Below are 16,109 nucleotides of genomic sequence, written 5' to 3' on the forward strand. Positions count from 1 at the left end.
CTCAGTGACTAAGGAGACTGTTTTGACACACACTCCATGGTCAGAACTTAGATCCTGTGGTTTTCACCATGGTTGGAGTTTTGAGTCTGGTTGTAAAGTCATGTGACATAATTTCTTGAATAAATGTAATATAGTAACTTTGTAAGTATTCACAATGTGCACGTGTTTTGTTGGTGCTGTGAAGTCTGGGAATTCATCACGGTAAAAAACACAATACTGAATTGGTTTGTTTTCTTTTTAATCTTGTCTTAGGCTACAGAGAATAAAGGTCAGTAGGTAGGGCGACCATATGGATCCTGCTTAGTTCAGAACAGTTCTGATTTGTCTGGCACAATCATAGTTTTATGCTTGTTTTCCCTAAAAAGCAGTTGGTACATTCAGTTTCCTTTAACATGTTTGCACCAGCTGCATTCTTTCTTGAATTAGTGCGTGTATTTTAAGTTTTCATAGTGGTATTTAGCTGTAAAGTTCATTTTATTGTATTTCTAACATATCACTGTTTTCATTTGGGAAGTGGGTGTTATATACAGTTCCTTCTCCTAGCTGCAGTAATACTTTACAGGGGACCTCCACTGCATTTCAGCTATACTCCTGAGTGAGGAGAAGCTAGACTGCTTCTAATTCCTTGCTACAGTCAGTACTGTTGTAGTTAATCCCTTCTTACCATGTTCCTTGTGTACGTGATGTGGGAATTTCTTGGACACGTAGGAATAGAATAGGGTAAACATTTAATTAAAATAGCATTACCTTCAGATTTGCTGCTATCGTCCCCACTCTTAGGAGCAGTGTGGGAGAGTTTTTGTATCTCCATATCCCTTTTGATATTTAGCATTTTTTAGCCTTTTTCTTTTTTTTAAGATGTATTTATTTGAAAGGCAAAGTGACAGACATCTGTTGGTTCACTCCCCAAAAGGGATGAAAAGCTAGGGGCTGGGCCAGGGAGAAGTCAGTACCAGGAACTCCATCTGGATAGCAGGGATCCATAGTTTGGAACATCTGTTTTTCAGGTGCTTTAGCCAGGATTTGAATGGACAGTGAACTGGCTGGGACTCAGTCTGGCACTCAGTAGGCATTACAAGTAGTGGCTTAAACTACTGCGTCATAGCATTTGCTCCTATTTAGCAGTTAAAACATTTTGACGGGTCATGCGCTGTGGCATAGATGGTTAAGCCACACTCTACAGTGCCAGCATCACATGGGCACTGGTTCCAGTCCTGGTTGCTTCACTTCCTATCTAGCTTCCTGCTAATCTGCCTGGGAAGGCAGTAGAAGGTAGCCCAGGGTCCTTGAGTTTCTGTTCTCACAGGGACTGTATCTGGGTCTCCTGCCTGAGTATTAGGAACGCAGGTACTTGGGCTGCCATCTACTGCATCCTAGGCATATTGGCAAGAGATTGGATAGGAATCAGAGGGGCCTGCATTTAGGTTGGTACTCTGTCAGAGGTACTGGCATCCCCCAGCGGCAGCTCAGCCAACTGTGGTACAGTGTTTACTCTCCTCTCTAGCTTTTTAATTATTTCTTTTTAAAAAGCTTTATGTATGTATGCATGTATGTATGTATTTAGATTTATTTTATTTTTATCAGAAAGTCAGATAAACAGAAGGAAAGACAGAGAGGAAGATCTTCTGTCTGCTGATTCACTCCCCAGGGGGCTACAACAGCTGGAGCTGAGACAATCCAAAGCCAGGAGCCAGGAGCTCTTCCGGGTCTTTCCCCTCCTCCCCCGCGGGTGCAGGGTCCCAAGGCTTTGGACCATCCCTCCAAAGCCTTCCCAGGCCACAAACGGAGCTGGAGGGAAATACTGGATCAAAGGACTGCATTCATCATTATTGTAAAAGAAAATCATTTCTGTATTTGAGAGGCAGAGAATGATGGCTGTAGGTGGTCTTTTGGTGTTTCACTTCCCAAATGCTTGCAATGGCTGGAACTGGGCTTGGCCAATGCTGGAGCCAGGAATGCAAGTCTCCCGAGTGGGTGGTGGAGCCCTAGTTACCTGAGCCATCACCTGACTCCCAGGGTTTGCCTTAGCAAAGTCGGGAGCATGGAGCCTCACACCCTGCTGTCGTCCTAATTGCTAGGGTGTATATCTGTCCGTGGATTTTTGCTCTACAAAAGGATAGATCAGTTTGTTCCCTGCTCCCTAACAAGATCAGCATTGTTATGTTTTTTTTTTTTAAAAGATTTATTCATTTTTATTGGAAAGCCAGATATACAGAGAGGAGGAGAGACAGAGAGGAAGATCTTCCCTCCAATGATTCACTCCCCAAGTGAGCCGCAACGGCCGGTGCTGCGCCGATCTGAAGCCGGGAACCAGGAACTTCTTCCAGGTCTCCCACACGGGTCCAGGGTCCCAATGCTTTGGACCGTCCTCGACTGCTTTCCAGGCCACAAGCAGGGAGCTGGATGGGAAGTGGAGCTGCCGGGATTAGAACTGGCGCCCATATGGGATCCCGGTGCGTTCAAGGCGAGGAGTTTAGCCGCTAGGCCATGCTGCTGGACCCAGCATTGTTATGTTTTGTAATCACTGTCAGGTTTAAGTTAAGGTGTTAAATTTTAGCTTGCATTAGGGTAGGGGCTGCCTTATTACTTCAGTATCTTTACTGTCTAACAGAAAAATGATTGCTTAATTCTCTTTGTAGGAGGGACGAATGGCTCACCAATGATAATCAGTTTATAAGTTACATTAATCCTGCAAAGCCAAGCAAATGTCTTTGAAACTGGGTCTATTTTCAGGGTGCAGGTGGAGTATTTGTTGCTTGTAGTACCTTGCCTGATTTTACTTACCTTATGAGGTTAATCCTAGTTTCTGAGTTGCCGTGATGGTGCTGCAGCGTAAGGTTGGTTTTCATCCCTTGTAATTCCGAGGCAGTATAGAGTATCCACATCTGTCTCTTCTTCATTTTAAGTAATGTCGTATTTTCAGATCCACCCCCACTCCCAAAGCTTCAACCTTCCAAAAATTCTTATCTGAAAGGAAAATGTGTTTTAAATTTTTGTAGACTGTTTTTATCTTTCTACAACTCCTCAGCCAACTGCTCTTTTCTGTGAATTGTTTCTTTCATGTATGCTTTCATGATAATTGCCTGGAAATACTGAAATACTAAGAGTAAGCCATTACTCTCAGATCAGTAAGACGTAGACACTTGGTGTGCCTGTGGCTTTTCACTTGTTTCCAAGTGTTAGCCATCAGTAAATCAAGAGCAGTGAGTGCTGCTTTCCTGCAGTCATGCTGACCGTGGTCTCTGTGTATTCTTTTCACAAAATGAAAGGAACAAAAAACCTGCATTATAAGCCTTCTCATGAAAATGGGAGTACTTACTTAAAAACAAAAGGGAAAGGTAGACAAAAGGTCGTATTAAAGAAGGTGGAAAAGATTGTACCTATATACTTTCTGATCTGACTTGTGGGTCTGGAGGCAAATTCCTATTCTGTTTCCTTTTTCTTTGAGTATCTTTCTCTCTTTAGTTATCTTGCTATTCAAAATACTTATTATCTTGTATATGTTCTTCTGTTTTCAAGAAACCGGTCTTTTAAAAAAATTTATTTATTTTAATTGGAAAGGCAGATATACCAGAGGAGGAGAGACAGAGAGGAAGATTTTTCATCCGATGGTTCATTCTCCAAGCAGCTGCAATGGTTGGAGCTGAGCCAATCTGAAGTGAGGAGCCAGGAGCTTCTTCCAGGTCTCGCCTGCAGGTGCAGGATTCCAAGGCTTTGTGTGGTCTTCCACTGCTTTCCCAGGCCACAAGCAGGGAGCTGGATGGAAATCAGGTCGGCCAGGATTAGAATCGGTGCCCATATAGGATCACGGTGCGTTCAAGGCCAGGACTTCAGCCACTAGGCTACAGCACCGGTCCCTAGAAACCAGTTTTTTTTTTTTTTAAATAAAATTCTTACCCTGATTTTATAACCTCTTTATTTATTTATGTATTTATAATCTTTTATTTATTATAATTATTATTATCATTTTATGATACAGTTCCATAAGTCCCTGGGATTACCCATATCCCCTCCCCAACCCCCCCACCTTAGTTCCCAATATCATTACTATAGTATAGTTTTTTCATAAACAGTCATATGTCCGTTATTGTGGGTATGGACAATGGCAGAGAGTCCAGCATCCTATTGTCATATAGTAAACAGTTTCATTGGAAGTCCATCTTTGTCTGGAAGTAGAGATGCATATTACATCGTATCCTCACATCTGGATATGATAGTCTCCATTACACAGTTACTGTACATCCCCTTAAATGACAAGCCATGATACAAAATCAGCAATAGGAAGAAAAATGGAAATTTACAATGCCATGAAGTTAAATAATATGTTACTAGATATGACAGTCTCCATTACACAGCTATTATACATCCCTTAAATGAAAAGCCACAAAACAAAATCAACAACAGGAATAAAAAAAAGAAATTAATAACACCATGAAGTTAAATAATATGCTACTCTTGTTCTACTACAGGTCAGGAGTGCAGAGAAATTCTCCACCTTCTTGGGATGTTTGAGGAAGACTCTAAGTGTAACTTTTTTTTTTTAAGATTTATTTATTTTATTACAGCCAGATATACACAGAGGAGGAGAGACAGAGAGGAAGATCTTCCCTCCAATGATTCACTCCCCTAGTGAGCTGCAATGGCCAGTGCTGCGCTGATCCGAAGCCAGGATCCAGGAACCTCTTCCAGGTCTCCCACGCGGGTGCAGGGTCCCAATGCACTGGGCCGTCCTCGACCCTGCTTTCCCAGGCCACAAGCAGGGAGCTGGATGGGAAGTGGAGCCGCCGGGATTAGAACTGGCGCCCATATGGGATCCCGGTGCGTTCAAGGCGAGGACTTTAGCCGCTAGGCCATGCTGCTGGGCCCTAAGTGTAACTTTTTACTTATAGATAACAAATTCTTAACGGCCTTAGACATTAGAAAAGCCATAGAAATGTGTGGTGAGATCCAAGAACAACCCTGACACCTTCTTAAAAGGAGGTTGTGTGTACAGAGCAGGAGGGGATCTCAGGGTGGAACAGGAGGATAAGAGGAGGTCTGTATCCTAGTCCCGGAAACTCCTGGAGGCCTCCCAAGTGCTTTCGCCACAGAAGCGATGATACTTCGTCGAGGATTGTCAGTATGGACACCGAGAACCGTATCCCGACTGCCTAGGAGATCACAGGGAATATGAATGCCGTCGGAGGCTGAGATCTCTGAGGTCACTCATTTCCTATTGGATTTCCCACACAGGATGGTAGAAGCCCCAAACCCGCTCATAGGGTCTGGTGACGTTGGAACTGTAGCCAGGAGCCTCCGGTGGTACTCAGAGATAAAAGGGTTGTAAATCTCCTTTTGGACTCAGGAGAGGAGCTTTCTCTGGTCTTTATCTAGTTCCAGCCTTGGTTCCCAAGGCTCTCTTACACCAACCATCAGGGTTGCTTGTGAACCCCAAAATTAGTTCAGATAGACAGATACTAATAAAGGTCAGCTAGTTGATAATCACTCAGCTTTTACCTCACTAATCAGGTTTCCCATCTGGCTTTTCAGATAGACAGAGAGAAACATAGATATAGATGTAGAAAGGCCGGAACAGCCAGGGAAATGGCCAATTAGCCTATAATCGTTCAGCCTGTACCTACTGGTCAGGCTCCCTATTTGCTTCTCCCGGACTTTACTAGGTAGGATATAGGGTTAAATTCTTCCTCACTCACTGGGTTGTTGGGGATTTCCCTGCTCACCTGCCTAAAACTTTTCTATTCTTCAATTGTTAAAACGCAAAGTTCTGTAAAACCATGCTTAATCACTATATACTGCAAAGTTTAAATTGTGTCTTAATTTTCTCTCCAAAATACTTTATCAATTTATGACTGTTAATGCTAAACAAGATGTAACTGCATAGAAACTTTGATGTTAAGTTTGTACTTAATGTTATATATATGATGGATGTTAATGTTGATGCTTCCACTGTTCCTGTGCCACTCTGATTTAGGTTAAACTCAAAAACATGTTAGCTTGGGAGAAAAAAAAAGGTTTATAGCAGCTGGTTGTGTATATACTAAAATTGAGATGTCAAGGAAGTAGCTACAGGATGTGGTTAAGAACTTGCATTTTCTAACATGTTGGTCACTCAATACCATGTTGATTGGCTTCATGATGTGGTTAATTTCGATGTTTCTTCCTGTTGTTGAAAAAGTGCAGTGACATCTCATTGGAGGAGATGATATTCTACCAGCTCTACTTTCAGACCAAGGATAGTCTCCCAATGAAACTGTTGAATTTATCTGGACAATGGAATGCTGGACTGTCCGCATGGTCCATACCTACAATGAAGGAATCATGACTGGATATGATCTGTACTACTGTAACAATATGAAGGAATTCAAAATGGGGGGAGGGTTTGGAGGGGCTGGGGGAATCCCAGAGCCTATGAAACTGTGTTATAAAATGATATAAAAAATAAATAGTATGCTACTGAATGACTACTGAATGACTGAAGAAATGAAAAAGAAAATTAAGAACTTTCTTGAAGAAAATTATGCTACTCTGATCTATGAATCATTGAAGAATTTAAGCAGAAGAAAGTGTTTTGAAGAGATGAAACTAACAACAACAAAAAAAATCAAAATCCATGAGATATAGTTTCCACTGATTTTTGTTGGTGAAATGTGTCTCCTCTAGGCAACAGATTTTTTTTTTTAAAGATTTATTTATTTTTATTACAAAGTCAGATATACAGAGAGGAGGAGAGAGAGAAAATTCTTCCATCCGATGACTCACTCCCCAAGCGGCTATAATGGTTGGAGCTGAGCTTATCTGAAGCCAGCAGCCAGGAGCTCTTCCAGGTCTCCCAGACAGTTGCAGGGTCCCAAGACTTTGGGCCATCCTCAGCTGCTTTCCCAGGCCACAAGCAGGGAGCTGGATGGGAAGTGAGGCTGCCGAGATTAGAACTGGCGCCCATATGGGATCGCAGCACATTCAAGGTGAAGACTTTAAGCACTACGCTATTGTGCTGGGTCCCAGGGTTTTGTTTTTCAATTCAGTCTATTAATCTATGACATTTGATTGAACTTAAGCCATTTACATTCAGGGTTAATATGTATGGATGGGGCCTGGCGGCACCATGGCCTAGCGGCTAAAGTCCTCGCCTTGAAAGCCCTGGGATCCCATATGGGCAACAGTTCTAATCCCGGCAGCTCCACTTCCCATCCAGCTCCCTGCTTGTGGCCTGGGAAAGCAGTTGAGGACAGCCCAATGCATTGGGACCCTGGACCCGTGTGGGAGACCTGGAAGAGGTTCCAGGTTCCCGGCTTCGGATCAGCGCAGCACTGGCCATTGCGGCTCACTTGGGGAGTGAATCATCGGAGGGAAGATCTTCCTCTCTGTCTCTCCTCCTCTGTGTATATCTGGCTGTAATAAAATGAATAAATCTTTAAAAAAAATATATGTATGGATGGTAATTTGGTGTTGTCATTTTAGCAATGGGTTGTTCATTGATTTAGTCTTCTGTTGTCATTTTACTGGGATGTTCTTCGCATTTGCCTTTGGTTTTGGTCGGTGCTGTTCCTCTTTGTCAAGAGAACATCTTGAAGTATCATTTGTAGGGCAGGTTTTAAAGAGGCAAAAAAAAAAAAAGGTTGTTTTACTTTTTTGTTAATTTTGTAGCTTTGCAGTCATTACCTGTACTTTCTCACCTCAGTTCTTCACCTGTTGATTTCCACCCAGCATTTCACAGAAACAGAAGGGACAGTGACTTCCTAATTACAGATCCACAGGCTTATCAGCTTTTCTGTGTTATGGTTTTTTGAGACAAAATTGGACTTCTCCTGTTTAGTGAAACTCTAAATTTCTTTCTCTCTTTTTGATAGCCCCTTTACTTATCCCATTAATGTAGGCATTTTGAAAGTTTTAGTTCTTCCCTCTTATTTTTCCATTCTGTATATTATTTGTGACTTAAAATTTAATTTCATATCTTTCTGTACTACTTCAGCTCACTTTGTTTCAAAGCTGCAGTTGCCAGAGTCTGATGGATATCTCCCTGAATTTCTTATAGAATTTCAAACCTAACATCCCAAATTATTATTATAATTTTTAAAAGTCCATGCCTAGTTTTTTTTTTTTTTTTAATAATGTGATGTTTTCTTTAAAGATTTTTTTTTTCTTATTTGGAAGAGTTTTGGATAGAGAAGAATCTTCCATCTGCTGGCTCACTCCCCATGTGATCCAGTGGCCAGAGCTAGGCAGGTCTGAAGCCAGGAGCCAGGAGCTTCTTCCAGGTCTCCCTTGTTGCTGCAGGGGCCCAAGCACTTGGACCATCCTTCACTGCTTTTCAGGCACATTAGCATAAAGTTAGATTGGAAGTAGAGCAGCCTGTGGTGCCCATATGGAATGCTGGTGCCACAGGCAGAGGCTTAGCCTGAGCACAGTGCTGCCCTCAAATCTCTCATTTTTAAAGAAGGAATCTCTACTTAGTTATTGATTTGAAGAGAAGAGAGAGGAGAGAAGAAAATGAATTTTCTATTTGGTGGTTTACTCTCCAAATGCTTATAATGGCTTTGGCTGGGCCAGGCCAAAGCTAGGCGCCACTAGCTTTGCATAGATCTGAGCGCTTAGGTTGTCTTCCACTGCTTTCCCAGGCAGATTAGTAGGGAACTGGATTGAAAGTGGGGCAGCCACGACTATATTGGATGTTGGCACTGCAGGTGGCTGCTTCACATGTTAAGCCACAACGCTAGCTTTTGGACATTATCTTTTAAATTCCTTGTTATTAGGGGATGCATAATGGAAGTGTAGCGGAAATTAGTATTTTTGTAGGTGGAAGCACAGAAGCATTGCATCTTGCGTGCAGTACAAGAATGGACTCCTAGCGAAATGGCTGATAATATCCTACGTTGTTGGCAGACACCTCAGGGACAGCATGATAGACTTGTGAAAATTCATGAAACATACCCATTGTAAGACTGGAGGGGAGGGGCCCGGCAGCGTGGCCTAGCGGCTTAAGTCCTCGCCTTGAATGCCCCAGGATCCCATATGGGCACCGGTTCTAATCCCGGCAGCTCCACTTCCCATCCAGCTCCCTGCTTGTGGCCTGGGAAAACAGAGTCGAGGACGGCCCAATGCTTTGGGACCCTGCACCCAGTGGGAGACCCGGAAGAGGTTCCTGGTTCCCGGCTTCGGTAGTTGTGGCTCGCTTGGGGAGTGAATCATCGGACGGAAGATCTTCCTCTCTGTCTCTCCTCCTCTCTGTATATCTGTCTGTAATAAAATAAATAAATCTTTTTTAGAAAAAAAAGACTGGAGGGGAAAGCAGAAGGGAGGGGAGGGAAACCGGGGAGGGGGAAGAGAGACCCCAGTGCCTATTAAACAGTGTCATAAAACAATAAAATACAAATTCCTTATTATTTATAGCCCTTTATTCATAACGGTCACATCTTCCTATTTTTATTTTTTCTTTCAGAGAATTACTGTGATCATTATAACTAATGTGATATGTCTCATTATGACTGTTGTCTCAATATATTGCGAATTGCATTCAAGTAGTTTTTATTCATCTTTCTTACCGCTGCCTTCCATGTGTTAGGTATGCAATAAGTTTTTGCTAAATGAAATTATTCCCTTAGTCTGGGATAAGTATTGTATAGACGGACTATAATTGTTGTGACATAGGTTGCTTAAATAGCTGTGTGCAGATTGCATCATCTTGCTTAGGCTTCTTTGTCATGAAACTAGTAACGCCTTCCCTTAAAGGGTTAGGTTATAATTAGCTGGAACTGCTTTGAAGATGAAAAAATGAGGGCTGTGTTTATCACCTTTTATTAAAGATGAATTGTTAGTACCAGGTTTGAAGATAAAATATTTCCCAAAGCTTGATGTTAATTAAATGGTGTTTAAGTAATTATCTTGTACTTATTTACATTTTCATGGCTTGCTTTTACCTACATTCTTTAATTTCTTTGGAGGCCTCTGTCTTAGAGCAAAGTTAAGGTTGCAACCTTGTTTGCACAGAGAAGTAATATTGCAGACAGGGTGATGTGCTCACACCGGTTTGAACTACATTATATGCCAAAGATCTTCAAATTTGTGTGCTAAGAATCACTTAGGCCCTTGTTAAAAATGTCCCAGCTCCAGAGATGCTAGTTCAGCAGGTTATACTTCTGTCATGAGTAATTCAGATAATTACTGATTCATGGAGTAGGTGGGCAGCAGATACTTCTGAATGGAATGGGAAAGAAACTGTAGGAGGTGGAAATGGCCAGTAAATATTCACATTCAGCTAAATTGATGGTTAGAATTTTCTACTCTGCTTATTTTAAAAAAATTCCTGGATCTTGCATGTTATTGATTTTCTGTTAGTAATCCGGTAGTCTATAACACTTGCTTTTCAGAGTACCTGCACATGCTTCTTGAAGAAAGAGGGCTTAACTGTTGAGTTTGTGAAATGTTACGAAAATGTACATTTGTACGGTACAGCTAGATGGGGAAAAGGGGTACTATAGCTTAGATACTTTTAGGGAAATTTTGTGGAAGAAATGGATTTTGAGATGAATTTCAAGGGATAAGTAATTGGGGTGGATTTTATTTGGCCTGTTCTTAATGAGGTGTGGCATGGCAAGTGAAGCTGCCCCTTGTGATTCTAGCATTCCACTTTGGAGTGTGGGCTTGCATCCCAACAGCTCTGTCTCTGATCTGGCTTCATGCGCATGTGCCTGGAAAGGCAGTGAATGATGCCACCCATGGGGAATTTGAGGTTAAATTTGCGATGCCTAGCTTTGGCTTGGACCAGCCCCAGCTGTAGGAGTAAACCAGTGGATGGGAGATCTGTGTGTTTTTCTGTCTTGAAAAGAGGAGGAAAGGAGAGTTTCTCTGCCATTGTTCTTATAGAAAAAGAAGAATGAAAGATTGGAATTTTACAAAAAATTTGTTTGTTTGAAAGGCAGAGAGTTAACAGAGGGAGAGGGAGAGAAAGAGATACTCTGTTTGCTGTTTCATCCAGTCTCATCCATCTGGGACTGTGTCAGGCTAAAGTCAGGTGCCTGGAACTCCGTCAGCTCTCTCAAGTAGATACAGGGAGCCAAGCACTTGGACCACATGCTGCAGCTTTTCCTTGCACATTAACAGGAAGCTGGGTTGGAACTGGGGCTCTATGGGACACTGGCATTGCTGACATGAATTAACATGCTGAACTATAATGCTAATCTAGTGGTTCTATTTGATTAAAAGGAGTAATTGGCCCAAGCTACCTAGATGAGTCAGGTAGTTTATAGGTAATAGATTCTATATTCACAGATAATTCCTTGGTTACATGGCTTTGCTTCCTCACTGACTGCTTTTTTTTTTTGGTTTTTACTGACTGCTTTTTGAAAGTGTTACATAATAGTGTTTTTAAACTCGATGTGAATGTGGCTAATCTGGGAGATTATTAAGATAAGTACTGTTTTCTGGTGGAACCAGTAAAGTAACTCAAAGGCTCATTCCTTCGCCATGCAGTGCTAACATCCCATATGGGCATTGGTTCTAGTCTTGGCTGCTCCACTCCATTTTTTAAAAGATTTTTTTGTTTAAAAGATTATTTAACTTTTTAAAAAATTCTTTTATTTTGGTAATCTTTTTAAAAAATATGTATTTATTTTTTTAATTGCAAATTCAGATATATAGAGAGGAGGAGAGACAGAGAGAAAGGTCTTCTGTCGGATGATTCACTCCCCAAGTGACCAGAACGGCTGGTGCTGCACCTATGTGACGCTAGGAGCCAGGAACTTCTTCCAGGTCTCCCATATAGGTGCAGGGTCCCAATGCTGGGCTGTCCTCAACTGCTTTCCCAGGCCACAAGCAGGGAGCTGGATGTGAAGTAGAGCTATTGGGAATAGAACCCATATGGGATTCCGGAGCGATCAAGGCGAGCAATCTAGCCACTAGGCCACTGTGCCGGGCCCTATTTTGGTAATCTTTACATAGTTGATTAGGGCACAAAGGGTCAAGGGCTACAGGAAAGTGGGTAAGGCCATTGTTTCCACATTAATATTATTTTTTTCTGTATCAGGGTAAGGGAAGAGCTAAAGGAAAAAGCCGCACCTAGCCTCCCACACATCCCAGGTACCAGACGTGGGGCATGCTCCGAGGGTCCTGATCATGTGCTGGTTGGGTGCTGCGGCCCAGTCTGGTACGGGCTGCCTCACCTTGGAATTTGCCAGTGGGTGTTATAGCCTGTCCTGACCTGGCCAATCCCTAATTCCAGCTGACATTGGTGAGGGGTATAGCTTAGCCTAGCCCAGCAGGCATCTAATCCCAGCCATAATGTGCACTAGTGTGTGTTGTGACCATACCTGGCCCGACCAGAGTCTGTTCTTGTGCTCAGATTTGCCAGTGGGTGATGTGAACGGGTTCAGCTTGGTCAGCCCCCGACCTGTGCCAAAGGTATGCTGCTGGGTATCTTTCACTGGCCTGTTCTGGACTGCTCCCTGTCGTGGTTCTTGCACTCACCTGCAGGGACTGTGTCCCTATGGAGGAGTTGCCCAAGCTCCTCCATCAGAACCTCTCCCTATGCCAGATCTCGTGCATACCAGTGGATCCATGAGCCAACCCCCCTTAGTCCACCTCCTGTCCTGGCAGGAACAGTGGCCTTTCCTTGCTGGCCTTCAGTCCATTCCGGTTCTTACTGTTGGATGTTTCAGCTCAGCCAAGGCTCGTCCATACTCAGACATTGCTCACACATGGCTCAGTAGGGGGCAGAGACCTAGCCTAGTTCGTCCTACATCTACCCAGGTTCTCCAGAGCACCAGATGGCAGTCACGTCCAGTTTGGTTAGGTGCTCCCAGCCCCAGTCCACACTTGTGCCAAGGGAGATTGCAGCCATATCCAGACCAGAACACAGCCCCCCACTCCGTCTCCTGCACTCTCCTGTGGGAACCCCAACCCAGCAAGGATGTACTCTCACAGCTCCCCAACTGAACCTTTTCCCAGCCCTAGATTACACGTGTGTTCCAGTGGTTGCTCAACCCAGTTGGCTTAGTTCCTTACCTGTCTCAGCCTTTGCCTTCAATGCTGTAACCTAGTATCCCTGGCTCGTACAGACCAGTCAATGAATGCTGAGGCTGGAGGGTGGAGATTTGATTAGAAATAGGATGTTGGTGAATTAGCAGTATAAATATCCAAAATCTAACCAGATTCAAAGGGAAAACTAATTCAGTTTACAGAGGAGATATCTGGCAGACTTCAACTTGGCCAAGCAATCAAGGCTAACTTTCCTAGTAATAAAAGGATAGATGTAGAGTTCACAGCATCATTTCTTTGTATTCTAGGAGCATGTGGCCTCAGTGTGGTTATGAGGAATACCAGGCAGCACTAAATGAGGGGATTATCCTAGAGAATCAAAGGCATAAAGATAGGAAGAGAGTGGAAAACTCACTGTACTGTATTGATGGAGATCTGGTAACTGAATGTGGGATGTATTTTTGGGTAGGATTTTTGGTCTAGAAAAGGAAGAGAGACTTCGGTAAAATTTGATTGTGTCTGAATTAGCTATGTTACACTAGTTTGAGTTCCTGATTTAGAGTGATTTCATGATTAAATGAAGTTGCGATCTGTTTGGGGTAGAATATTTTAGAACATTGTGTTATATAAAGATATATACATACCTTAAGCAGTCATACATTTTCTTGAAGTTTTTCAAAGTATAAATGATCAAAACATACATTTTTGCTTATAAATTTGATCTTTCTAATTTTTAGAATTTATTTGTGGATTAATATATTTTGCTGTAATGTAATGTGAATCAGTATATATTTATTGGTTGAAAAATATACTGTACTTGATTATCAATGAATGTTAAGACTTTATTTATTGTTGTCTTTCAGAAAGTTGAAGTTGATGGTAGTTTAAGCGATAGCCACGTTTCTCCTCCAGCCAAGCGCACTTTGAAACAGCCTGATTCTGTTTGCAAAGACAAATCAAAATCACGTGGTGCTGGTCAGCGAGAGGAATGGAATATAACCACTGGGCAGGCCAGGTGAGCAAGCTCGTTGCTCGATTCTTCCTGAATTATTTAGTGTTTTTCAGGACTGATATCAATGCTAATTTTTGTCCCTTTTGTGGGAACTAGGATCTTATAATAAATATTCATGAACTGTACTTAACCATTGTATGATTTTTGCCTGTAATTTTGTTTTCTCCAAATATGCTGTAAAATCTGTTATATGAAGATTGTAATACGTAATAGTAATAGCTACGACAGAAAGGACTTTGGTAGGTCTTGAATGTGTGTGTATTATCCTGAAAATTTATATAAAATGATATGCAGTGTGGTTAAAATTTATTTATTTGAAAAGTAAAACCTCCCCCTTTTAAAGCTTTATTGGATATTTCTTTTGACTTAGTAAAAGATACCCAAATTTTAATCTTCAAAAAAACCTTTTCATGCATTATTTTGTTTTCAGGTTTTATTTAATTCTTCTTATTATTATTACTTTATTTATTTGAAAGGCAGAGTTACAGAGAAAGATGGAAGACAGAACTGGTGTACTCCTCAAATGGCTGCAACAGTCAGAGCTGGGCCAGACTGACGTTTGGAACCTGGAGCTTTTTCCGGGTTTCTCATATTGGTGCAGAGACATAACTGCTTGGGACATCTTCCATTGTTTGTTTGCCCGGGCCAATAGCAGGGAGCTGGATTGGAAATGGAGCAGCCAGGACTCAAACCTGTGCTCATATGGGTTGCCAAGGTTTCATGTGGAGGATTAATGTGTACATCACAATCTGGCCACTTGGTTTCATTTTTAAAGATTTACTCATTTTTATTGGAAAGGCAGATTTTACAGAGAGAAAAAGAGAGAACGATTTTCCGTCTGTTGGTTCACTTCCCAAGTGACTGCAGTGGCTGGAGCTGAGCCAATCCGAATCCAGGAGCCAGGAGCCAGGAGCTCTTCCAGGTCTCCCACACTTGTGCAGGATCCCAAAGTTTTGGGCCGTCCTCGACTGCTTTCCCATGGCCCCTTGGTTTTCTTTCTTTCTTTCTTTTTTTGACCATTTGCATCTCATCTTTATGGAAATAGTTTGCATACCACCCACAATTCAGCGTTTTCTCATGTACCCACAAAGTTGTTCAACCATCACCACAATCAGTTTTGCTGTTATCACTTTAAAATGAAACTCTTTGCCCATTGGCAACCACTATTTTTACCCCAACACATTGTACCCCAAATCACAGTAAGTCCTAGGCAACAGCTAATCTACTTTCTGTCTTTGCACATTTGTCTATTAAGGACGTTTTATGTAGATAGAAGTGTTTGTTAGATATCTTCTGTGACTGCTTTCACTTGATTTCAAGTTTTCCATTTTCATCTATGTTGTAACATATCAGTGTTTCAGTTCTTCTCTTTGCTGAAAATTACTCCATTATTGCATAAATATGTCTTATTTTATTTATCAGCTCATCAAATGGACATTTGTGTTGTTTTTTAATGTGCGTAATGTGGTTGTAACTGTGCATGAGGTGGTATTTGCAGACATATGTTTTCTTTTTTTTTAATGTATTTTTATTTTGAATTTTGAAATATGTGGTACAATTTTGTATAGGCTGGGACTCCCCCCCAAACTCCCACCCCCCGTCAGTTGTTACAATAGTGTAGTCCTTCATAAGGAATCATAATTCTATCAGTCTCTTATCTCAGTGTACCCCGACATTGTTGGTACAGCCAGTGTCTGGCAATCCAGCATCCCGTTGACTTCACAAGACATATGTTTTCATTTCTTGTGACTATGACCAAGGGGTAGAATTGTTGGGTCATACAATGTTTGACATTTTTGTTTTTGTTTTTGTTTTTCTGTTTTTTTTTCTGTGATTTTTTTTTACATTTTATTGTTATCATTTTATGATCCAGTTCCATAGACTCCTGACATTTCCCTTATCCCCTCCCCAACTCCCTCCCCCCCACCTAGTTCCTCTATATCATTGCTAAAGTATAGTTCTTCATACACAATCATATGTCCATCATTGCGGGCATGGACAATGGCAGAGAGTCCAGCATCCTATTGTCAAGATATAGTGACAATGACAAATGGCATTTCATTGTAAGTCCATCTTTGTCTGGAAGTAGAAATGCATACTATATTGTATCCTCACATCTGGATGTTAG

The 16,109-nt window shown here is 41.9% G+C and overlaps 1 protein-coding gene across 3 annotated transcripts in view; it reads left to right on the plus strand.

Annotated features, from left to right (window-relative positions):
- The window catches only part of ATAD2B (ATPase family AAA domain containing 2B), a 164,136-nt gene that overhangs the window by 13,142 nt on the left and 134,885 nt on the right, over positions 1–16,109 (plus strand). For all 3 annotated transcript variants that reach the window (XM_058668204.1, XM_058668205.1, XM_058668206.1), the window contains exon 2: positions 13,833–13,984. In XM_058668204.1, the coding sequence (XP_058524187.1) occupies positions 13,833–13,984 (152 nt within the window). The remainder of the gene's footprint in view (positions 1–13,832; positions 13,985–16,109) is intronic.

This window comes from Ochotona princeps, chromosome 8, assembly GCF_030435755.1.
Source record: "Ochotona princeps isolate mOchPri1 chromosome 8, mOchPri1.hap1, whole genome shotgun sequence".
NCBI lineage: Eukaryota > Metazoa > Chordata > Mammalia > Lagomorpha > Ochotonidae > Ochotona > Ochotona princeps.